Source organism: Polistes fuscatus, unplaced genomic scaffold (genome assembly GCF_010416935.1).
Source record: "Polistes fuscatus isolate 324 unplaced genomic scaffold, CU_Pfus_HIC Scaffold12, whole genome shotgun sequence".
Lineage (NCBI taxonomy): Eukaryota > Metazoa > Arthropoda > Insecta > Hymenoptera > Vespidae > Polistes > Polistes fuscatus.
Window position 1 is genome coordinate 455,117 of NW_025113020.1, and position 26,830 is coordinate 481,946.

General features: G+C 30.4%; 2 protein-coding genes and 1 pseudogene across 3 annotated transcripts; 2 read left to right on the forward strand and 1 right to left on the reverse strand.

Moving 5' to 3' along the window:
- Window positions 1–326: 326 nt before the first annotated feature.
- Window positions 327–1,563, reverse strand: LOC122526697 (60S ribosomal protein L35a-like). Of its 2 annotated transcripts, none has more exons than XM_043650247.1 (4): window positions 1,476–1,563; window positions 728–987; window positions 494–655; window positions 327–394 (listed from the first exon to the last, which is right to left on the reverse strand). In XM_043650247.1, exons 2-4 carry the CDS (start codon window positions 983–985, stop codon window positions 371–373), a joined length of 444 nt encoding a protein of 147 aa, XP_043506182.1. In that variant the 5' UTR covers window positions 986–987; window positions 1,476–1,563; the 3' UTR covers window positions 327–370. The 2 variants fall into 2 exon arrangements, with proteins under 2 accessions (XP_043506182.1, XP_043506181.1); XM_043650246.1 differs by having other exon boundaries at window positions 1,414–1,507.
- On the forward strand, window positions 1,532–15,285 carry LOC122513532 (facilitated trehalose transporter Tret1-like). The gene is given in 8 exon segments (XM_043629940.1): window positions 1,532–1,621; window positions 1,746–1,931; window positions 9,723–9,837; window positions 9,917–10,179; window positions 13,219–13,382; window positions 13,414–13,810; window positions 13,813–14,999; window positions 15,129–15,285. Coding segments are annotated over 5 exon segments (1,368 nt in total). The 5' UTR covers window positions 1,532–1,621; window positions 1,746–1,931; window positions 9,723–9,758; the 3' UTR covers window positions 14,278–14,999; window positions 15,129–15,285.
- Window positions 15,286–17,015: 1,730 nt separating this feature from the next.
- On the forward strand, window positions 17,016–22,520 carry LOC122513533 (annotated as a pseudogene).
- The last annotated feature ends 4,310 nt before the right edge of the window (window positions 22,521–26,830 follow it).

Sequence of the window (26,830 nt, forward strand, 5' to 3'; positions counted from 1 at the left end):
ATTTATGCTAAATTTACTAAACCATGGTTTGGACGTGTGACGTAGAAGTTATTTCTATAGTAGTTACCTTTTACAATGTTCGAAAAAATGAACCATTCATCGTGGAATTCAGACCACATCCTGTCCTTCCATAGTTTTTAAAATCGCTTGCAGGGAGAAGAAGGAGGTACTCTACCGGTGAAATTATCGACACAAAAGGATAGAGCTCGCATATCGGTTTTATAGTACTTTTACCATTTTTCATCGTTATTTTCTCAAAACAATTTCTCAAACAGCAAAACATCATATATTACAAACATATATATATTACAAAATTATAAATCAAATTGATATTTACATTTTTATTTATTTATTTATATTACGTATAAAATTAAACTCGACTAGGATACAGCATCTGCAATAGAATGAAGAAAATAAAAATTTATACCTTTCTGATTTAAATTTAGAGAAATTTGTGATCTATAGTTAATAATTAAAAAAAATCTCTACTTACAATTCTAATGCGATGACCCATAGCTTTGGCTGGCAAATTTCTCTTGAATTTAGCACGAACTGAACCACTGGTACCATGTGGACGCGTTACATTACCCCAAATGGCTCTTACTTTAGTTTTTTTTGTAGTTTTATTACCAGGAACAGGTGTTCTGTTCTTAGCCTGAAAAGATAAATATTTGTAACTATATGCTCTCATTGTCAAATTATTATAATTCAATATTAAAACACTTACTTTGTATACGTAAACACATTTCTTGCCGATATAAAAATCAGAGTCACCTTTTGTTCTCGCTCCTTCAACCTTTAATAAAGCTGTATGTTCATGTTGATTACGAAGACCACGCTTGTAACCAGTAAAAATAGCTTTAGCGTAAAGACGTCCATGTCTTTTGAAAGGCCGTTTTTTTAACGGTACAGGTTCTGAAGCCTTTTCTATTGGCTTCTTCTGAGCTTTTGTTTTGGATTTAGGAGTCGCAGCAACGTCTGCCATTTCTGTAAAAAAAAGGTTATTACAATAAGTAATATATAGAGTTTTGTGCATTTCAATTATATATCACTATAATCAATATTTATATTATTTATAAATATATTGAGGTTCATAAGTATTCATTTAATTTTTCAATAAAACTTATTTTTTTAAGTTCTTTTTAAGAACTTATACCATGTTTAAATCAATCAATGTATTATTTTTATAAACACACAAAGTGTGATCTGTAATAACGATTGTTTGATGATTGAAAAAATGAAATATTTATTTCACTGTTTTTAACGTTATTATGTTGAAGACAAACATCGTGATACAAAGCAGTTTTTAGAATCTGTTGAAATTGTAAGATTATTTGCAAAATGTTGTTAAATTAAATTTCGTATTACACCTTAACATCACATTAAACAAATTCTCACTATTATCTGTCTTACTTTTTTATTAATTATAGAGATATGTTTAAATAATTATAGAAGCACATAAGGAACAGACGTACCGGATATTTATCACGTTCTAAAAAGACAGGAAACACTAGAAATGCCGGCCCTCTGCTGAAGAAAAATTTTAACTAAAAAATGTGTTTTTATCGACAGAGCAAGTATCGTTTAAATTGTAGATGCCGCCACAAGTTTAGAATAATAAGTAAGTTAATAATGCGATATTTTTAATTCGTATTATCAGTTTTCTTTTTTTTTTTTATATACCCAGAAATTCTTTGCAATTTATCACTAGGAATGTTCGACTAATAGTTCAATTTGAATTTAAGGTAATATGTGGTTTCTACTAGTTAATGAAATATTCAACGAATATTACGAGTATAAGGTTATATCATAAACGATTGAACAATGTGACCATTTTCAAAAATAACGCATTATAGAGAACAAGGAATTTCTAATAATCCATGTCTATTATGACAAACAATGTACGCATCAAAGTTTCTACCTTTAACCAGGTATAATATAATTTAACTTTGTATAATATTACGAGAATCGTTCATTGTAATGAAACTAGAGAATATTACAACGAATAGATGAAGGAAATTTGGACGGGTAGTAAATTCAATTTATCGATCGTTCAAGTTATCGACACAAAAGGATAGAGCTCGCATATCGGTTTTATAGTACTTTTACCATTTTTTCATCGTTATTTTCTATTGCTCTCAAGGTTGTTACGAGTAAATTCAAAATCGAGTATTCTGCTTCGCGAAGCGTGCAAATTATCCGATGCAGAATGTATACCACGCCTGCGTGCAGAATCTACCGCATTTCGAGCTTTACCTTCGGTTACGATCCTTTCCGTTTCGTGAATCGTCACGATGGAAAGGATCTTTCTTTCTTTCTCTCTCTTTTCTTCATTCCGTTTTTTTCTTGCTCGTGAAAAATTCGATAAACGTATTTATTTGCTTTCCTTGAAAATTTATTGACATATGGTTTTATTTAAACAGATCATTTCTTCAATATATTTTTGATCAGTCGATAAGTAGATTCCATTTAAAAAGTAGTTTTAGGATCTACTACCACGTTAGTCATAGATTTCGTAGTTCCAAAAAATAACGACGTTTCTTATTCACGTTACATGTTCGTTTGGTGCAATGTAATATTTCAAAAAATAAAAAGGATCCTTCTTTTTCTCTATATAAAAAAAATAATTCCCCACGAAGAATCGAACGTTAATAACCGGCGCGAGAAGCAAAGACGTTACTACTTAGGCTAACGCACCACTCGATAATTGCTCAATTTTTTTCGTACAATTCTTAAGACCTCGAAGATGAATCAGAATGCATTACTGTTTTCTTATAACATAATAAAAATGAATTAAAATTATGTATAGACAAAAAATAAATTCCACGTTTTTAGAATATCTTTTCATATATATCTTGAATTAATTTTATGTGTGGATATAAAATTCTTCTTTTTCAAATATGTATTTAATTTGATAAACTAATAAATTTTTACGAGACAAAAAGTCAGTAATTTAAAATTTTATAAAATACATAATTTAATAGGAAAAATATTTAAATTTTAAATTTCGTCTTAAAGAGAATACGTATTCAATTTGATATACAAATAAATTTTTGTGAGGCAAAGAATTTATATCAATTAATTATTCTAATTAATTTTATGGCGAGACACAAAATTAATTCATTATTTTTACTCTCAACTAAATAATAATAGTTTCTGTTAAAATGAATTATTTTTTTTTTTACTCAAGGTTCATTATTTTTGACAATAAATAAAGAAACGACGTGCTATAAGCATCAAGATTCGATTTAAAAGTGCCGCGCTTATGCGCCGATATATATAGATATACAAAACGCTCGATGCACGATGGCCAAGACGTAAAATTCTGGCTACCAAATGAAAAAATAGAAAGAGAGAAATATCGGTTTTCTTTCTCACTCGCACTTGTATACAAAACGCTCGACGCTCGATGGCCAAGACGTAAAATTCTTGCTACCGAAAGAAAAAATATAAAAAGAGAAATATCAGAACGCTGAACAATCGATGGCCAAGGACAATAATACTCGTTATCGCCTAAACAAATAGAAAAGGGAAATATCGGTTTCTTCTCTCACTCTCACTTGCATTCAAGACCGAGAGTCCCGAAGATTGCCGAAGATCCTTCGTTTGTATTAGTGCACACGGACGCTCGCACGCATACTAGCTCGCTCGCGTGTAAAACGCGACGGAGGGATAAGCTTGCTTTCTCCCACTCTTACAATTTTTTTCCCATCTTCAATCCAATTTTATTCGCTTATTTTTGAAAATACGAAGATAATTCATAGAACATTTTTTTAGTATTTTTCAATTCTCTACAACTTTTGTTTGAAACTTTTTTCGATTAAATGCCTAGATTCTAAGATAAAGTTATTTTTGACCCTTTTTTACCCTTTTTCTCAAAAACGGCACTTTCCACCTCAAAAAAATTAGCACCATTCGATTCAGCGTCGTCTATTTACCCTTATATCAAGTTTCCACCTTCTTTCCTGAGATATGAAGGAAACGGCCCGCGTTGACTGGACTAAATTAGTAATTTGGCAAATTATAGACAATTACGTTTTTATCCTACCAAATTGTATCTTTAAATAAATATAAAATATATATCCTCTCCTTTTTTCTTTTATTAATAACAAGGAGATGGTCAATGGGCCACATCTCAGATTTTTTCAAATTTTTCACACTTCTAGTACTCCATAAGAATATTCATTGTGCCTTTAAACATGTCGTATACTTATATTCAGCCGTTTGCGAAAAAACGCGGATTGAAATTTCACATAAATACGTATTCCTTTAACTGTAGTAGTGTAGTAGACTACAATAGCGGCGCTGTGTGTGTCTCTGATTTTGTCAAAATCTATATTTTGTCTCGACAGGCAAAGGGGCAGGGGCTGGGGCAAAGTATGTTTTCAAAGACGGTCGAGGAACCAGTCAGTGTAATATGATCTAACACCATGCTGATCTCATTGTAAAACAATAACAGAATAACAGAATACATCTTTAAATATTAGTAATTGTACTTGTATCTTTCTTATTTACAATAAATATGCATTTTTTATCTCGAAATTAGGTAAAGAAAGACCAGTTTTTTAAATCTTAACCAAGTCTGCTTCCCTCTGGAAGATTTGAAATCTTCGTGTACGTGTGAGAAGCTTGCATTCATAAAATGCAGTGTATACTGAAAAAATGTGTTTCGTGTATCTACACGACGAATATCATCCTGAAAAATATATCGTTTGGGGCACGTTAAAAAATTAGTTTTTGTTATTTATTATATATTATTTAATTTATAATTATTAATTCTATTACTTGCGTAATAATGTTGATTTCTTAACCAAATTTATAACGTTAGCAAAACAAAATTCACACTTCCTATAATATTATACAAATGCACTTTTTTTTTTTAATTATAGTCCCTATAAAATTAATATGGAATACTCTAGAAAAAATAAAAAAAGAAAAATTTATTAGGCTTATTTCATAACAACGAAAAAGGAAAACATACTTAACCCTTTTAAGATAAGATATAGATATTGTAAGTAACTACACTACTACAGTTCAAGAAATACGTATCTATGTAAAATTTCAATCCGCGTTTTTTCGCAAATAGGCCAGTCAAAAAATGCCAAAATTCAATTTTTTTAGTTGTTAGCTTGCAAATTTGATTTAAGGCGCTGGTTATTAACGTTGGATTCTTTGTGGGGGAATTTTTTTTTTATAAGTTTTTTTATCTTTAACAAGGAGACGATCATAACAAATACAACAGAGTGATATGTTTCAAGATGGGTGAGGGCATAAATGAACGTAAGTATTGGATGAATGAGAAGGAAAGACTATGCAGGATGTTAAGATAAGTGGAGTCGTGGGGTGAGAATCAGTTGAATTCTGGTGGGGAAAAGTGAATGTAGGAGCTGGAAGAGAGAAGAAAGGATAGGGAATTTAGAAGGAGAGGGAGAAGCGAGAAAGTCGATTGAGAAAAATAGATAGCAGAGTGAAGTAGGACAGCCTCTGTAAGATATGATGTGTCTTTATTTGGGTGTTAATTATGATTGTTTTAGTTTTATGGTTTTGTTCATTGTATATATTTGTTTATTTCTTATTAAAGTTTAATTGTGTTGTTCAATATATATATATATATTGTACATATTTATTTATTAGCCTAATCTTATGTTCACAAAGATAGCATTGGTAAGTAATGCAGATAGATTGTAATGATTTTTGTTAAACGATTATAAAGGGAATGAACCCCTCAAACTCGTAAAAGGGAGAGTTATAGAGACAGTTAAAATTATAAAGTATACAAGTTTTACCACGTAATTAATAAAATAAAGCTAATAAAATCAGATTTTTTAAATATTTTATCTTAACTATTTTTGAAAAAATTATTTTTTAAAAATGCCCTGATATTTAGAAGTAGATATCAATAATTATAGGTTCATTGTTTTGAATTGTCTTTCTCTCTTTCTCTTTTTCTCTCTCTTTACTTATTATTTTTTAAAATAATTTATACATAGTAAAATATATACATATTTTAATATAATAATTTCAACATGCAACTATCCACATACGCAACATCCACACAATAATCTTTCATACTTAGATTAGTAAAGTTTTAAGCATACTTATATCACATGTAACCTTTAAAATATTATGTTTAAAGATTAATACAATTGTATTAACATTGCTTTATAATATTAACATTGCTGAAGTTTATCTTGCAATTGTGCATATCGCATTTGTAATATACGTTCACGTTCAGTTTGTCTTTTTAACATCTTCAATAAGAGCATTGACTCTCCTCGGAATTGCTGCTTCCTCTTGATTTTGTAAAAATTTAAATGTCGAAAGTTCCAAATGGGCTTGTTCTATTTGTTCACACAAATCGTGTAATTGTTTGATTAAGCTTGTGACCTGGTCTAAAAAAAAAATTATGTTAAGATTGCAATTAATGTCAATATTTAACTATATATATTTAACTATATATATGTTAAATAATTATCTGATAACCTCCTGTTAAAACTATCAATTTTTATTCCATTCTAGCGGCTTTTTTAGCTTCACCAGTCATATGCATCCGATTTTCTTCTAATTTTCTTTCGAAAGCTTCTACTCTATCTTTTTTGAAGGCTAAGGTTGCTCTTGTATACCGTTTTTGTGTGTTTCCTAATAAATATCTGCGATAAACATTCTTCCCACATCGTTGTATATGCATCTAAACTTAAATCTCCATGCGCAATACCATCCTTAAAAACTTTCATTTCATCGGTGAGTAATTTTTTCGCTGCATCCGATTCCTCTTCCTCAAAATTTATATAAGTTATTATTACATTATTATATTATTACATTCTTTAGTCGTGCTGATATTATATTTAATTAATAAGTTTTGTTACTTTCATTGAGAAACGTATCGATATTACGAATATTATTAAAATAAATGAAATCAATGTTGACAGAAACTATGGAAAAAAAAAATATTTCTTATTCATACATCAAACCACACAATTTATACGCTTTTTTTCATATAGGCTACGACTTGATAAACTTTACACTATATATTTTCACAGAAAATTGGAAAATGAAACGTTTCTCGAGGTCATCGGCCTCGTCATATTTCCTTGAGCACGAGCGAAGTAAATCATGTCACTAGATTATAATTATTGAAATTATTTTATCTTCTATACTATCTTTATTTCTGTAATTGTTATAGATTTCGAAGACAGAAATCTTCATTACCGACAAAGATAGGCATAGCATTAACGAGCCAGAACAAGTTGAGTAATGTGGCCACTTAATTCACGGGTTCGATAAGGCAGCCTTAGAACGTACTGCATGTACGCCGAAATTTATATGGATTGTGAAATATTGACAAAGAACGAATATTTTTCAATAGACTGTCATAAAGTGCGGAAAGTAAACGTTTTTTTCACCGTCCGTCTTAGAGCGATGAGAGTCAGCTCCAGAAGAGTCTCGTAGATAGTTTGTAAATAGATATTGATTTCTCTTGAGTCAATCTCGAATAATCTTAATTTCTAAATACGTTTTTCATCATTTTGCTACTTGCAATAACAGATTCATTCGTCAATGAAACAGATTAGCACTCAAAATTCGAATAAACGCAGGTAAGTATCATTTAATTAATCTCATTTCTTGTTTAAGAAAATAATAAATTGCTTCCTTTGTTGTCGCAACAAATAAATTTTCAGATCATTTAGTCCTACCCGTCTTTTGATCGTCTCAAGTAATAGTCGAGCTAGCTGAGAATACACGGAGTAAATCATAATAGGTATGTTAGTTTTATAATCTAAGTAGCACCCAACAATAAATTCATTAAAATAGTTTATAGTTAATAAACCAGAAATTGACCCAGATCACTCAAACAAGAATACTTAGTTAGAAAATAGATAAAAAAGTATTCGGTCTCAAAGCGTTTAAGCTTTTGAGTATCAAAGAAATTTTTCACTCTTGTTATAATTAAATGTAGGCATTGCAACGCATATAGCTGGATATGGGCGTGATAATAATATGACAAGAAAAGAAAACTCTATATTTTGTTCTCTTATTTTTTTCTCTTCTCTTATCTTTTCTTCAAATAACTTCAAAATATATTTTTTATCTATTACTACTTATAACCTTAAATAATAATACTTCAATTTATAATCTACTTATTGTTTACCTTATTTTTTATTTATTATTCTAATAAATTTCAAAGAGTAACACATTCTCGCATGATCGTCTTTATTGGCACACGATAGTGGATTCTGAAACAAGTAATAGAGAAAGGAATACACGACAGCATAACTCTGTAGCTTTACACTAATATAGTGGCAAATTTTAAATTGATTGGCTGAACTTCTTACGTGCGTACATAAGTACACACTCTAGTAGTTATCACCTTCTGTACTGCATCTCGGAGGCTAATTCCGCGGTAGTTCTTCGGTTCTGTCTTAGTTCTTTTCTTAAATATGGGAACTGTTATACTCTCCTTCCATTGGGTTCGCACTTTTATGTTTTCTACTATTTTATTGAATAGGGTACTTAGTTGTTCTGTTAGTTGTCTTCCTGTGTATTTTATTAGTTCATTTGTTAGCTAATCTGTTCCTGGTGTTTTTCGGTTTTTTAATTTGTCTATGTTTTTTGTATTTCTCCAGATGAGATAGTTCAATCGTTTAGTGCCTCCTCTTCTTCTTCTTGGCATCTGTTATAAGTCTCCTTCGTCTCGTTTTTGTACAGCTCTGTGCATTGTTTTTCCTATTCAACTGTTGTGATTTTGGTGGTCTGCATGGACACGTTTACATGTTTTCTTCGGTTTCGTAGCATATTCCATACTTTTTTCTGTGCTTCGAGTAGGTCGTGTTCCATGTCGGCCGAGAATTTCTCCCAATAGTCCTATTTATTAAGTTCCCGGGTATTTCAACAATCTCATCTCGTTTAGAGATGTTGTCTAGGTGCGCTTGCAGCAGATCGTAAAATTCATCTTTCTCGTTTTGTGATTTTGTGATATTTGGAGCATATACACTAATAGTGTGTGGCGGTATCTTGTCTTCTTTGGAGCTGTAGCATTACCTGTAGTATCCTGTTGCTGATGTATTTGGACTCTAGTACATTATCTACGTATCTCTTGTGTACCAGTAAGGCCTACTCCTAAGGTGGCTCTTTCGTCTTTGTCTTCCCGCTATAGAATAGGATGTATTTTCCATATCGAAGGTTTCCTTTGCTTTTATTTTTTGTTTCGGAAAAATTGCAGATATCTATTTTGCATTTTCTCATTTCCTCTATTAATTACGGGTCTCTGTTTTTTATGGAAGTTACGCTCCAGCATCCTATTCTAAGCGTTTTCAAGTTCTTCCGTTTTCATTACATATTTCCTTTTGCTTGCCGTGTTTTCATCGTAATTTTCGTCCTATCCGAGGATCTACTACTAATTTCAGGAGCATAATACATGAATTATAACATATCTAGCACTCACGTGTTTATCGGATGTTTCGACACTATTATATACACCAGTTTCTTCCATAGTTTATATAATTTTCATTTCACTTTATGTGAATATAATTATAAATATTAATAATCAATTCAAATTGTTAGTTGCTACAGAAAAATATTTTTTACGGCAATCGCATTATTTCAGGTAACTTGTTGAAAGAGCTGAAATAAAATAGTTTCTTAATTAGTTTGACGATTCAGAATAAAAAAATTGTTTACAAAAGGATATTAACGAATTTCGTCTTTTGATCATTCGTCTTCAGTGAGGAAACAAAAGCTGTGATTCTTAAAAATTAAAAATGAATAGGGAAAGAAGAAGAGGAAGGTACATATCACCACATGGCTCGAAAACGTGGGAATACCTCTCAATATTCGCTTGTAAGTTTTTTTAAATTATGTTAATAGAAATGATAAAAGCAAAAATGTGAACATATGTTTATTTGTAAAAACAATTTAGGCACACTGTTAATATTATCTCTTGGCATTGTGCTAGGATGGAATTCACCAATGGTCGTGTTGTTATCATCACCGGATTCGCCTATTCATGATAATAAATTGGATATTTCAACTTTAACGGCTTTGCTATCAACCGGTCAAATGCTAGCACCAGTGATAAATGTATTAGTAACTGACAAAATTGGAAGAAAATATACAATTTTATTGTGCAGTCTCCCACTCGTTGCAAGCTGGAGTATAATCTTAATGACAAAAAGCGCATACGTAAGTATTTCATTTTCATTTGTAACGAAGTAAAGATAATTTACAATCTTTTCGGTCATACGTGTATACTCATGCTATTCACCAAAGCCTCTTTACCGTTCCAATTGCATGTCAACACTTACAAGGAGTTGTTATTATTTGATGTTTATGAAACTTTATAAATTTATATAGGTTCCTTCAGGCTACAGACCCTACGTACTCGAATATTATCAAAAACTCCATAGGTGCAGCCGTTATCAAGAAGATTAGGGTTTAAGTTTTACCAGTATTCCCATATTATATTCCTATACCATTTCTTTAAATCAGATATCAACAAAAGTTGTTGTATTTACGCAGATTTCTTCAACGCGGAGTCCTCTGGTGATTCGTTTTAGCTAATGATGAGGAAGGTAAAGGTGGAATTAAAATAAAATTAAAACACGTGATTGAGCCAATAGAAAATGTGATCTTTTATTGGCTCGTCAGGGAAAAGCCTTATGACATAAAAACCCTGGTTGATAACTCGAATATAAAGTAATGGTATCCAAACAAAGGTTGGACTTGTGGCTAGCCTCTCACTCGCTTCAAGTGTACAAAGTACTATAGGTTCTCTCACCTATAGCTCCCGTCTCACTTCGAGTGTACAAAGTACTAAAGGTTCTCACCTATGGCTCCTGTCTCACTCTTATCGCTGATATAAGTATTTGATATACTTGTTCCGGAAGTAATTCTCTTGCTATATCGCTTTCTGCCTGGATTCTTCGCCGGTTGTCTAATAAGGAGACATTAAACTGGAGCACCAACGGATTTTAACGGGCTTTGGTATAATAGTAGTATACCTTTAAGTTGTTATCGAGGTAAAATATTTTTATTCATTGGCTAGCCAATTTTGAGAAAAAAACTTTTAAAGATTTACTTTTTCTTATACCCGTGTTATATCCTTTGAAATTTACCTAATTAAGAAGAGACGCGCTAACGTAAATAGTAGCATTCTCGTTTCTCGCGCTGTGGTAGTTAGTGTTCAATCCTTTCTAGGAGAAATTTTTGTAATTATACTTCTTTTGGCGCGTTTGGGAAAATGTGATGAGAGTGATTTTTTTCCGAGCGTCAGTAAAAACAACACCACGAAGTTTGTCGGTATTTACGATGCGCGACAAAGCGAAATTTACAGCATGAAGTCGTCTTCTCTTCTTCTTCCAATTTTTTCTCAAGCGGGTCACCCATCCAAATACTAATCGGACTCAGTGCTGCTTTACTTAAATGATTGAGCGAGAACTAATGCTACCATCGTGCTATAGCCGTTGATGCATAAAGTAATTCGATATATCTCCCTTACATTTAGTGTGAACTGATATCTATATTTTGATATTTTTTTATTCTTTATTATATATATATATAGATATATCGATATATTATATATAATATAGTATTATTATTATTTTTTTTAAGTTATTTTTTTGAAGTTATTTTGAGGTTATTGAGGTTATATTCGTTTTGGTATGCCAAAGAAGTATAACTTCTTACGTGCGTACATAAGTACACATAATAGTTTTTTTTTGTATAAGTTTTTTCTATCTGTAAGTTAAAAAATTTTTTTTCTCAGTCTTTAAATTCTAAATATATAAAAGTAAGAAATAAAGTTATTATAACAAAAATTTAGAAACAATAAAATTGTTAAAATCTTGCGCAAATAATAAAGGAAGACGATTAGTTGAATTATAGTTACCATTTTATATTTTAACAGATATATAAAAATATATAAAATTTCAATATCCCTCTAATAACTCATTTCCTTTGCTTTTTTAGAGTGTTAGTATTATCAATGTAGTTATAATAAAACTCTTGCTAACGAAGGAAGGAAACTTATCTGTTAGAAGGCATGATTTTAATATTATATATACATGAACTTGTTAATAAATAGAGTATATGATTGTTATTTTTTACTGTTAAAATTTTATATATTTTATATACTTGTTAAGAAGTTGATTGCTTTAATTTTGTTTTGTAATTATTTTAATTCTCTTTCCTGTATATAGTTAAAAATTAAGAAATGAGACAAAAAATTTTTAAATTTATAGATGGAGAAACTAATACAAAAAAAAACTTCCCCCGAAAAGGTTTGAAGACTAACAATCGACGCAAGAAGCGAAAAAGCTACTATTTACGCTAGAGTGCCGCTTAATTAATTGATAGATTTCAAAGAATATAAAACGGATATATAAAAATGCAGAACTTCAAAAGCTTTTTTCTAAAAATTTGCTTGCGAATGGATAAAAATATTTTACCACGATAACACCTTAAAAGTATTTTACTGATATGCCAAAGCTCGTTGACATCCGTTAGTGCTTCAATATAATGTCTCCTTGTAAGATCGCAGGCGTCCAGTTGAAGAATAGGACGAGTATCTTTGCTAATGGCCCAGTAAGAAAGGATCGAGATTACAATATATATTTTTAAAATTATTAAACTCGTATTGTTATGAATATCGCCAAAAATAAAGGGTTCCATTTGAAAAAACATCAATATTCTTAAAATTTCGTAAAAAAAAACTTTAAGGAAAAATTCTTCTAAATATTATATTTCCTTTACTCAATAGTGCCACTTTTACGAATATAGTTTTTTCATACAACTATAAGCAAAAAATATATTTATGCTATCTAATATTGCTGAAAAACTTTGTATATATATGTTATCGTAAAACATCGAAATTAGGGAATATCAAGATTCACAAAGTAAAATGTCAACAGATTCAGTCGGTAAAAGACCAAATATTTGAGTTTATTATTATACAATATTATTTCGGACATACTGCATGTTAATCTTGACACTTTTCTATTTTGGTCTTTCAAAGTAAAATATATGCTCTAGTAAAATAGTTCGTAAAGATTCATTTTTGATTCGTCTGCTGTATATTTCTGTTGTACACAATTAGTTCATTTATCACACAGAATCAGATAAAAAGAGTAACTGTACATAAACTTTACCTGATTTGAATCTAAATAATAAAAATTTTGTGCGACAAAGTGTCTAATATTCTTTTCTCTCTTTTAATGCTTACAGATGTGGTACGTAGCAAGATTTTTGTCTGGCATCTCTGTAGGAGTAGGATTCGTCGTAGCTCCAATATACTTAGGCGAAATATCATCGGTAAAAACGAGAGGTGCTAACGGAACCATGATTAGCATCATGTGCAATATTGGTATCTTGGTATCTTTTATAATAGTGCCCTATATTCGATAAGAAACACAACGCTAGTTTCATTTTTCTGTCGATCTGTTTTGTGTTTCTTTTTTCGTTTATACCAGAATCGCCATATTATTTGGCGATGAGAGGAAGAATGGAGGAGGCTGAGGAGACATTACAAAAACTTCGAGGAAGAATAGATGTATCCGATGAATTAACAAAGATAGACCAATTCATAAAGAAAGAAGAAAATAACAAAATTAGATTTTGGAGCACGTTGAAAGACATATTTACGATCAGGAGACATCGACGAGCTTTCTTTATTATTTTTCTCTTAACCTTCAATAATTTTTTTAGTAGTTACTTACCGTTAATTTTTTATGGACAATTGATCTTTAAAGAAATATTAAGTACAGTTTCAGATTACACAATAAATATAGTTGCGGGTATTACGTTGCTACTATCTCTATCGTAACTGGTTGTTTTGTCGATAGACTAGGTCGTAAACTAATAATTCTCGTATCAGGTATCATCGTTGGCATTTGTGATTTAACGATTAGCTCTTATTTTTATGCCAAGGATTTTTTTAACATTGACGTATCATCGTATTTTCTTATACCAATAATAGCATCTATTTCATCAATCTTCTTCTGTAATTTAGGTTTCTGTAGTATTTTGTCGATCATGATGTCTGAGGTCTTCGCTGCGGAAGTCAAAGTACTTAGTACATGTATTCTCGGTATCATTGGTGGTATACTTGCAATGATTAATGACCAGCTTTATATTCTTTTAGCAATATCCTTGAATTATGGTCATGGTCTTCCTTTTTTTGGATTCTGTCTTCTCGTTTGGCTAAGTACGGCTTTGTTGTATCATTTTTCACTGGAAACCAAAGGCAAGACTTTCATAGAGATTCAGAGAGAACTTCAAGATTGAAAGTTAACTCATTTTCTTGATTATTCTTTTCTATTGATTGTTTAACTCTTGATTGTATTATTAATATGAGAATAAATTTCTGAAGCACTTATACAGGATCGTGTTGTTCGAAATGACGGCAGCGGTTCCTAAACTTTCTTTGTTCTGGCGTCATTATTAAATCCAAGTTTTCTTAAGGTGATCTATGTCCATATCAGACAGTTGTTTTCTTAAAACTGTTAAATAAAAATATATAAATAGTTTTAACGAAAAAAATAATTAATTTTAAGTTAATTTGAAATGAGATTCGGTGACTTATATTGCACAATAAGTTCGCATGTAAATAGTTTGTAGTAAAAGGTGAATCAATTTTGGGAGAAAATTGGTGAAAACACGATCGATAAGATTATATTAATTCATCCGCAATCTGTGAGTAATACATTACAATCCGACGAGTTATTCGGGAGCGACGAAATTAAAGCACGAAAAACTAACGGCCGTTGTTTTTGTAAATAATCTGACGGAACTGCTTGTGTTTGAGAGATTACTTTCAGATCGTCAACAGCCATATCGCGCTGAGAGTACTAGTTTTAGTCCGATCACTAAAGTCAAACATCTCTTGGCACGGTTAGTAGTTCGATGGATGACCGCTTGGGAACACCGTGTGTTGTTGCCATAAATAAACAAAAAAAAAATATTCGACGGCCATGGCGCGGTGACAGCACTAGCTTCCGCTCGATCATGTAAGTTAAGCAGCGCTGAGCACAATTAGTGCTTGGATGGGTGACCCGCTTGAGAAAAAACCGTTGATGTGCCGTTGACGTCAAGACTCTCCGTTAATATCTAGTTAATACCTCCTTGTTAATTCTTAGCTGGTCCCAAGCCCAGACAAAGGAGGAGATTTCAGAGGCGAGGCTAGAAACCTACCCTCGGTAAAGAACAATAAAAATGCTCCTGGAATTAGCAATAAAGCCTCGGATTGGACGGAAATAATGATGATGACAGCACAAGCAAATAGGAATGTGCAAAGAAAATAGAAGAACATGCACCGTAGAGGACAAACGGGTCGCACACGTGCAGGAAACAGGGAGGGGGTTTCCTGATATGTCAAATAGTTGAAAAGTATCGAAAAAGATTACGTAATGCAAAAGGAAAAAAATAATATCCAGAAATTATAAGCGTGGCGGGACGTTACAATATATATATATATAATTTTTATATTTTAATAAAAATTTTGATGGTACAACATATTCTTGACATTCTAGCGATTAATTTTTCGATATTATTTTTAATTGAATTTTTTCTTTTATATTTATATTTGATTACACAACTAACTCTTACAACAATGGATCTCAAGTTTTGTAATAGTAAATTTCCAATTGAAATCTGATTAAAACTAATTCCGATTTTAATTTAAAGTTTAAATTAAAATAAAAAACAAATAAAAAACACGTGGAATAAGAGAAACAAGGTCGTTCTAAAAAGCGTCCGGTCATCGCAAATAAAAACCGAGTAAAATTTTAAGCTTTGCAGAATTTTTAATCTTAAAAATAGCACTTACACGATTGAGTTTATTTCGTCACGCGAAAATGACTGGCAATTAATATTGTAAATATATTATAGTTTGTTAGTTATTGAATATTGCGTGTTTTTCAAAAAATAATAATAAAAATAAACAATATATATATGTAGATTAAATAAAAGAGAGATAGAAATGTAATTAAATGAAGAAGAAAAAAAAACAATCTAAATACTAATGATCATATTCGTCCGGATATAGAAAAATTGTACTAGGTGTACACTTGATAAAAGTTTAAATGTATAATATTATTTATATCTCCTTCTTTGTAAGTTTCCTTTTTAGTCGCTTTTTACGACAAATAGGGATTACTGAGTGGTATTATTACCAACCCACCCTACGTGTGTTATTATTATTATTTTTATTATTACATATCAAATTTTGTTTGTCTGATTTAAATAAATGTAATTTCATTATTTCGAATGATTTTTTTTTCGTAAAACAATTTAAAAGAATAAAAATAAGAGAAATGAAAACTAAATATTATTTGCTTCAGATTATTTTTAATCTTATCAGTTCCGGAATATATTTTTTTTAACAAAGTATAATGTTTATAGAAATAACGAAGCGAAAAACGATGAATCATTGAAAATTTTAATATTTTGTAATCAAAATTACCACGTGTCGGTAATCAAACTAATATTTTCAAGGAAATTCGTATAATAAAAAATAAAATATAATAAAAATAAAAAACGTGCTACGAAAAATTGGAACAGCGTAAAATTCTAAAAATAAATTTAACGTTTCTTCAACGCATGATAACGCTCTAAACAATACAATAATATTCTACTTTCTAAGATATAAATACGATGTTTGAATAGTGCAAAAGCAGATATTCGAGCAACTCAACTGCATCGATTTAGAATAAAACATTTAGCTATAAAAAAAATAGAAAGAATAACTTCGAGTGTTCTGTTTTTTTGGACCATCTTAGTTTACGTAAGTATCGCAATAATTTAATGCTAATAACGAAAATAAAATGATTTTATTAAACGTTTCTCACTTCTTTCGAGAATTATCTGATTAATTTAATAACATTTTAAAGATGAAATAAAAAGTGAATAATTTTTTCTGAAATAAAAGATAATGTTTTTTTTTGTATTTTTTTAGGAAAATAATCAACATGCGTGTTCTTTTAATAGTTTGCGTATTTTTAATGTTAACCATTTTGTCAACAAACATGGTCGACGGTTATGCATATGATTCGAGATTAGCAGAACCTACAGCCAGCATAATCAGTATTCCAATACTTTGTCCTCCTGGCAAAATACTTGTTGGAAAGAGATGTCGAGTTGTTGCTTGATAAATTAAGGAATTGAGAAATTTATATTAATATAAAAATATTATTACAATACTATATATCAAATTCATATATATTTAAAATAAATAAAATTATAAAAAATGTAACATAAGTGGAGAATAAATGTTAAATTAAAATTAAAAGAAAAAATAAATATTAAAAGTGCAGTTGCTATTATATTTGTAATTTTTATGTTATATATTTGTATATAATTCTAATTAGAAAAGTTTTAAATAGCAAGAGAAAAAAATGTAAAAAAAGAACAATTTTAATTACAATAATCATTGTATGGATAAAATAAACAATTATTTTCTTTAATGCGTTAACTAACTATTATAATATACCGAAAAATAATTAACGTATGTTCTTGCATTAGCTCTTTAGCACTCTCTTAGAACTCTCCCATTTATTAAGTCCTCGAGTATTACAGTCTCATTTCGTCTAGGGATGATGTCTAGTAACATAAGTAAGTAGTAGTATTCTCCCTTCTTGAGCCGCAAGTTAGTTTTCGATCCTTTATGGGGGAAGTTTTTTTTAATAATTTTTTTCTATCTGTTTCTAAATTTTTTTTTTATATTTCTTAATTTTTAAATATATACAGGAAAGAGAAAATTATTTATTAGTGAAAAATTACGAATAATAAATTTTTTAACATCTTGCGTAAATAATAAAGGAAAATTGATTACTTGAATTGCAGTAAACATTTTATTTTTTAACAGGTATATGAAAATATACGATTGTTATTTGTTTGTATATTGAAGATTTATCTATTCTCTCCATATCAATTATTGTATACAAGTTTTTTTCCTAAGCTTTTTCTCGTAGTATAGTAACACTATATTGTAAGTTATACTCGGCGGATTTGCATTCTACTTCTAAACACTGCTATTCCTCGCATAATCTTCTGAACATACGTTCATGTGCAATAGCGAGGTCGCCCACTATAATGTTAGCCATGCTATTGTATATTTTCCTAAGTTAATATTATGGTTTTTGTTAGTAGATTTATTTGTACCTTTATTTGTACTCAAGCTACTGTATATTCTGAAACAAATAAAATCTTTACAGAAAACAAAAAAAAAGGGCGTATAGTATTGTACACATTGTAAAATGGTATTTTAAAGTAATTTTTTGTGGATAGGTGTGTTTCTGCTGTGAGTATAGCGTCTATTTTATTAGTATGTAAGAAGATTTTCAGCTCTTGTGTTCTTTGATAAAGCCCGTTTGCGTTCATAATTGCAATTTTAAGTGTATCAATTTTATTTGTTTATATTTAGCATAAAAGTTCTAGTATTTTGTTTAATTGTTGTGATTTTTGTGATAGGAAATGCGTTTATTGTAAAAGCATGTTGCTTATTAGTTATGTTTGTATAGTTTGTAGCTGTATTTATCAACAAATTTTTAATTTCAGATATTTCTGACTCTGTTTCATTATTTTCATTTGTTAATAGTCTCTCACGCGGTCGAATTACTTCTGCATATGTTCTATTGCTAGTTTTAAGATTTAGTTGTTGACCTTTGAAGGAATTGTTATTATAGTTTTCAGAGGTAGTAACATTCTATGAATTACAGTTTTCTATAGCTGTTTTGTGTCTCTGCTAAGGGTACATTTATTTCTGTATCTGTTTCCTAATTATATAACCTTTGTAGCTTGCAGGGTGATCTCCTTGACGATTAAAGCATTTTACGTTACTAATTTTGCCTGCATGTGGCCAGTTCGAAGTCCAATGCTTACCTGCGCATCTAACAAATACTAGAGTTTTATTACAGGAATTCTTGGTATGTCCATGACTTTGACAACGTAAACACTGAGGAATATCTCTTTTTGTTTTGAGAGGTTAAAAAGAAGCTATCCTGTTGTACAGCCTTTCAATTTAGTAGATATCTTTGTTGTTGTAATTCGGTTCTAGGTTGATAAAGAATAGCGGCAGAAGTTGCTTTGTATCACGTTTAGTCATATTGTTTATTTGTTTTACTTGGTGGTTCATTTTTTTTAGTTCATCGATTATGATGCTAGTATCTGTCCTGGGATGCATTCCTCTTAATACTACCTTATAACATCTGTCTTTTTTTGGCTGGTAGGTATAGAAGTTTGTATTCTTCTCTTTTAGAGTCTTAGTGACCTTTCTGTAGGTATCAGATGTATTTGACTTGCACTTTGACATGATTGCCCTTCAATTGCTTTAACGTGTACTCATTTTGATCTATTTCTTTCAATAGTTCAATTAGCAGTACAATGACCTGAACTTTTATATGTATTAGTGGGGGTTTCGGTTGTAGAGTTTTTCTATCCGTTGTATCCTTCCCTGAAAGTTCTTCTACTTCTTGTAGTTTGCTAAATTAGTTGCTCACTGGTATTTTGATTAGCCAGTTCTCCTGTGGTTTCTTCCAGGTAAGATAGAGATAGGTAACTATTTGATGGATTGAATTTCCATTTCTTCGTAGCGTCATCTCTAGTGCTAAATTCATCAAAATCCATATACTCTGACGTTGTTTCTAATTTCCGAGATTTCCAGTGATTGTTAATGGCATAATTTTTATCATTTTTGATTAAGTTTAGCTTTAAATTTATATTCTGTTCCAGTATGGATTCAAACTTGCTGTTACGGCAAGTTTGTTTATCTCACACTACTACTAACTGCCAAAGTATAGACAGATTAACAATACGGGTATATCTATTTGTTCTTCTAACTTATTATTGCTTCACGTAAACACTTATTATTGCGTCTCGTAAAAACGTCTTATCGCTTCGAGTGCTAAATAGCTAATGCAAGAACGTACGTTAATTATTTTTCGGTATATTAGATAGTTAACGCATTAAAGAAAATAATTGTTTATTTTCTCCATACAATGATTATTGTATTTAAAATTGTTCGTTTTTACATTTTTTTCTCTTGCTACTTAAAACTTTTCTACTTAGAATTATATACAAATATATAACTTAAAAATTACAAATATAATAGCAACGGTACTTTTAATATTTCTTTTTTCTTTCAAATTTTAATTTAACATTTATTCTCCACTTATGTTAAATTTTTTATAATTTTATTTATTTTATACATAAATGAATTTGATATATAGTATTGCAATAATATTTTTATATTAATATAAATTTTTCAATTCCTAAATTTATCAAGAAACAACTCAACATCTCTTTCCAATAAGCATTTTGCCAGGAGGGCAATGTATTGGAATACTAATTCGGTGCAATACGTAAATATTGTTCTTCATCCCTCATTAATGTCTGTTAGTGCGCCGTAAGACTCTTTTCTACAGGAATGTATTCTCTGACATCATTTTGCTCAACTTTGTCGTGAATTTGATTATCATTAAAAAATTAATCATCAATTTTAATATCGTAGATTGTATATAACGGAGACGGTATTAAAAATTGTAGCCAAGCTTTAATTATACGCTTGTTAACAATGCCATGTAATTAACTAGATCGGTGAATTTTCTTACGTTTAATATGTACATTTAAACAATAATCGTCATCAATTTTCTTGGAAGAGATTTGACCATTGTATTAACTGAAACAGGCACGTTAATTACTTGACCATAAATGCCGTATTGACCATTTACATGTCTCTGACGTCTGATCTGCATAAAAGAAATACGAGGTGAAATTAATCTTTCAGAAACTAAATCTAAAGGTGGTAGATTCTGAGGTACATCTGGATATTTGAAGCCGTTATATGTTGATATTAAAGGAATATTCTCCTTGTTTAAAACTTGTATGCATGTATTACAAAGCTTAGTATTTTCCACAGGTACATTAGGTATACTTTGTGTTAGAGTATAGAGTGTTCATAAGAGTTGTAAGACCTTGGTACTTCAACGATACTATATTTGCACTGACATCATAAGGTAGACTGCAAAAAGAGATTTTAAAAACATTGCACGGTTTTTCGAAAAAAGTACGTTTTTCATAATAATTAATTAGTTCTACATTTACAAAAAATATCTAAATTAGGAAAGTGTTACATTTATTCCAGATAATTGCTAAAAGGAAACGTTTTCATAAACAAACTAATGGGAAATGTTTGCCAATCTATGAGAATATTGAGGAAGATGACATTTTTAATAAGGGTAAGGAGAAGGACGATGAAATTATTCGTATTTTTTAAATAAGGATAAAATTAAATTAAAGAAACAAGGTCAAGAGAGTTTTTATCTTACAGATATGCAGAAAAAAAAAGACTTTCTTTGATAGATTTGCTTATAGCCGCGTCTTCGAAAGACAATCAAATTGCTGAGGAAGGAATTCGTGAAGAAGTTGATACTTTCATGTTTGAAGTATGTATTTGTAAATGTATTTATTTAAGAAACAAAAGAGGAGAAACATTCTACGCAGTAACATTTTCTAGGGTCACGACACTTCTGCAAGTGCACTGAACTTTGCTTTAAGTCTTTCTGCTAAGCACAAAGATATCCAGGTAATGTTTCCAGCAACAATTATCAGTAGAAATTATTAGCAAAAGAAACAATATTTTACATTTAATACATTTACAAAGAATAATCAATTACTAGTAACACTAATTTTAGTAACTTGTTTCTAATACTAATTAATAGTGATATTAACTTTAAATAAAAAGTTTCATCAGTACTCGAATTCGAGCAAAATTTATTAAAATTTACAATGTTATTAGATTCTGCGATTTAAACAGTTCATACGATGAATAATAAATGATGTATTTATTTTTAGGAAAATCTAAGAGACGAGGTTAAATCGATTATGGGAGAAGATAATAATTTGACGATATCGTCGTTTCAAAACCTTCGTATTTGGAGAGATGTTTAAAGGAATCGCTTCGTTTGTATCCAAGCGTCCATTTAATATCTCGGTATATTTCTAAGGATATGCAGCTGAGTATGAAAATAAATGCATTATGTCTTTACGTTAATTTCGTTCGTATCCTATTGATTCTTTATTTTATTCATTATGTAATCGTATTAATTTTGTAGAACATTATTTAATTCCATCTAAAACTATGTGTATTGTAAATATTTATGGCGTGCACAGAAATCCAGAATATTGGCCAAATCCAAATGTTTTCGATCCCGACAGATTTTTACCGGAAAATATTACAGGGCGACATCCCTACTCCTACATACCATTTAGTGCGGGACCGAGAAACTGTATTGGTAAATGTTTCATGCAGAAATGAAATCTAAAATTACCCTAAAATTGCTTTTTTATATTCGTCTTTTCCTCATTTTGCAGGTCAAAGATTCGCAATGCTTGAGCTTAAACTGTTTGTAGCATTTATATTGTACAATCTTAAGTTGGAACCGGTGGATGAACTAGACGACGTTACATTTGTGGCAGATGCCACTCTGACCTCGTCTAAACCTCTTCGAGTAAAGTTTATACCTATTGCATAGGTATATTTATATATATTGTCCTTAAAAAAATAATATAAATGCAAATACAGTTTTAGATAATTTATTCGTAATCGGTAGATATTGATAGAGAATAAAATGAAATTTTAATTTACACTGTATAAGTGGGTAATATATTTTAATGTTCAAAATACAACAATTTAATATTTTATAAATATATATATCTATTTGGTTGGAAACGAAATAAATACGGATTTTGTCTATAGATTATTATTAAAATAACCGCACTCACTTATAGTTGATAACCTAATATTTAAAGATCACATATGAAATAACTTTCAATTTTAACAAATTGTCATTGCGCGTAAACTAATGGGTTGAAGTAAGTAAGAGAGGTACAGTTCGATGCGTGTGCTTTGCGAATTTACCATACGCAATGAGTCACTGGTCGGGAACGCATCACACATTTGCGCTTGAGCAATATCTCAATTGCGGTAAATCGTTGGTTCGTGCGCATGGCACTTTTTAAACTCATTTTAATATTGGACGAATAAGTGATGGGCCGAGCACGCAACTTATCTGTTCATGGGTTCAAAGGTTCAAACAAATAGGGACAATGGTTAACCAGACGTATCCAGGACCACTAACATCAGTAGCGACACCAGAATGCATGGATCAAGTACAACGTGAAAATATGCGCAATCGACGTAAATCTATAAGGAATTGCAGCCTTTACGGTAATAAAAGAACAAACAGTGTACGTAATTATAAAAAAAGACTACAGTTTCACTCATACAAAATGCTAATCGTGTAATATCTCAACGAAAATGACTAATCCTTACGAGAAACCTCAGCGAGAACGATGTTGAAACGTTTTCGTTCACCATAAACCCTTGGTAACATTTATGGTTTACTGACGAAGCAGATTTCCATATTAATGGATATGTTAATAAGCAGAACATGAAATACTGGTGCTCCTACAACCCTGGAGAACGTCATCAAAAACGTTTAACATTTTGATGCGATATTGTTAAAGATTATTTTATGTTTGTGCATATTGCTTTGCCTGAGTTTGCGTTCTGGAAAAAATAGTAAAGAATGCACCAGATAGTAAGTCTAGATGATCAAAGAACAATTTTCGAAAAACGAGCGACGAGGGAACACATTAAGAGAGTTCAGAGAGAATATTGAGTTGTGCATATACTAGAAGGTATTTTTAAGTACTTACTGAAATATTATAATGGTTGGTTGTAAGTTGAAATAGCAAAAACTTTAACTGACACTTATCCGGCGATTGCATTTCAAGACTCAATTAATATTTATTTGAAAATATTAAAAATTGAACTGTACGAATCACACAAAAGTCGAGCACAGTTACAAGGAATAAGCAAGATATGAATCTGTTAAAAGGTAAAAATAATAATCTTGCTTCTTTAAGAAACAAATATTACAATTCTCTTGAAAAATATTTATTCAAAGCATTAAAAAACTTATTCTCTCCGCATAGATGATCAATCATTTTACTGGAAGAGACAGGGCATTATTTTCAACAACGGTTAGAAGAAGCCGACGATACTGAAATTATGAAAGAGTATTGAAGACACCGTCTTCTTTTTATTCACACTAGGAAGAAGTCATGTGCATTAATATTCTATCAGAAAAATTCTAAAATGAATACATCTTAGTTATTTATAAATTATTTTCTACAATAATTCTTATTAAACTATAATCTCTTATAGCTTTTTGACCAATATCAGTATACATTTAAATTTTGGTTTCAGTTTTTGAGATTTCTAAAACTAATTCAGAAAAGCTTAATGCCTATTACTATCATTGTAAAAATGTATCTAAAAGGAAGTTTCCATCACAAACAAACGTGGAACGTTGTAAGGCATATAGGTTGCGAAAATAAATCTCTTGTTACGCTAAAGAATTATAATTTCTTACGTGCGTACAAAAGTACACAAACTAGTTTTTTTTGTTTTTTTGGATGATCCAGTAAGATGTTCTAATGGTCACTGCAAAGCACAACTTGCGAAACGGGGTCTAACAAAGATGGCGATAGGTTTATAAATTAATAATATTTTTTTTTAATTTTTGTAGAATTCAAGTCAAATTAAATAAAAAATAATTTATAATTATTTTTATTTTATAATAATTTACCTGAATATTATCTGGATCAAATAAAGTTATCGAAGAAATAAAGAAGCTCCCGACCTTGTGAATTGGATAATATTTATTACTTATTCTCCAAAATTTCTTAAGTAAATGTTCTGTATTATTGGAAAAAGAATTAATATTAAGTGAAAACTTTATATGGACTGGAAAAAATCACAGTTTTCAGTATAATTTCTAAATAAAAATATTATAATATTCCTTACACCAACGTCAACTTGAAAATGATACATATTTCCAATTATCGGATATTTGTGGGGTCCTGAAATAAGATTTAAAAGTCTTCACATTCTTCGTTCAATCGTTAGTAAATACGGACGTGTTTATTTACCGCTCCTGAGAATATAAGTATTTAAATAATAATTACGTTGAGATACAGTGTAACGTACGTTTGTTTTACATCGCAGACACAAGGGTAAAGTGACCAGTCTCCTAGCGATGTAATACTGCAACCACACGAATAACCGCGTGTTCAAGCCTATGGCAAAAAGGCTTTGACCATGGAAATTAACAACACCCCACCTCTTAAAATAGTTAATAACGGCAGCAGTTATATTATTCGAACAAGAGCTAATACCGAAATAGGAAAACCGTCGATGGAAACAAAACAATACTCTAACCTTGCTCGTACAGAAAAGAGAATAATCAAAATAGATAATAGAAACTCGTGTATGGAAAGTGAAATGGATACAGACTCGGAAGATTCGCAAAACTGGATTCCCGCTAAATCGACCAAATTACAGGGTTTAAAAAACCGGAGGATGGGTGAACCAAAAAACAACAATAATAACTCTTCCGCACAATTACTAACCAAATAGCTTCAAGACATACCCGTTAGCAGCTCATATGATCTACTCGACAAGTCAACAGAACCATAAAATACTACAGAAAAATTGGAAGGAAAAAAAGCAGTAAAACCACCACCAATATACATCGACGGGGAAATTATCGACCCTCTGCTCGAGTTACTGGATGAAATAACTGGACAAAATAACTATGTAATAAAACAACTTAAAGACAACCAAGTGAAAGTACAAACTACCACACCAGATACGTTCAGAAAGATAATAAATGCACTAAAAACTAAAAACGCGGGATACCACACGTATCAAGAAAAAAACGAGAAGAGCTATAAAATCGTTATTCGAGGACTTTATCCCAAGTCCAACATAATTAAAATAAAAAATGAATTAAACAAAATTGGCCGCAAGGTAAGATCAATAAATAATGTAACAAAATTCGTTTCAACGAAGACAACTTGAACGACAACGGGGACACGCTGATTAATTTCTGCGCCAGGAATGAGCTACGGATCAACAACACATTTTATCCACATAAACCATAGCATAAATTCACCTTTGAAAACACTAGAGGATAAAAATCAACAATAGACTACATAATACCAATAGGAATATACACCCCACAAAATACTGGACGTCAGAGTGCCAATACGGTCTGCAAATACGGTACAAACCAAAACCTGGTTCTTGCGAAAATAAGGAAAAACACGCTTAACATCAAAATTAAATCAAAAAGGAAAACATTAGAAAAACTAAACATAGAACTGTTAAACGATGAATCAATAAGAGAATTGTACCAAAGACGACCACGATACAGCACGAGCCTAGAAAATTTTCGTAATTTGTTTTGTTAGTTTCGGTAATAAAATTATATCGGGATACTTTACATAAGCCTTTGCCAAAAGAAATATTGAACGTAATAAGTAAAAAAAAAAAGAAAAGAGAAAACATTCTCGGACTAAACACTACTATTTTCTCTAAACGAATAACAAATTTAATACTGAACGTTGAAAGCACGTACGTTAATTGTTATTCGATATTAGGTAGTAATATCTTTAACAAAAAAATGTTTATTATTTCAATGCAATGATTATTGTATTTTAAAAATTGGTTTTTTACATTTTTTTCTCTTGCAACAATATAATTTTTATATTTAATATTATATCGAAGTATATAATTTACAAATTAAAAATATAATAGGAAAAGGTACTTTTAATATTTATTTTTTCTTTCAATTTTTAATTTAACATTTATTCTCCACTTATGTTACATTATTTATAATTTTATTAATACTATAAGTTATTAAACCTTAATAACTTTTCTACATCCAAAGCGACGATCTAGTTTGTATCCTTCAGGACATTTCCGTGGTGGAGG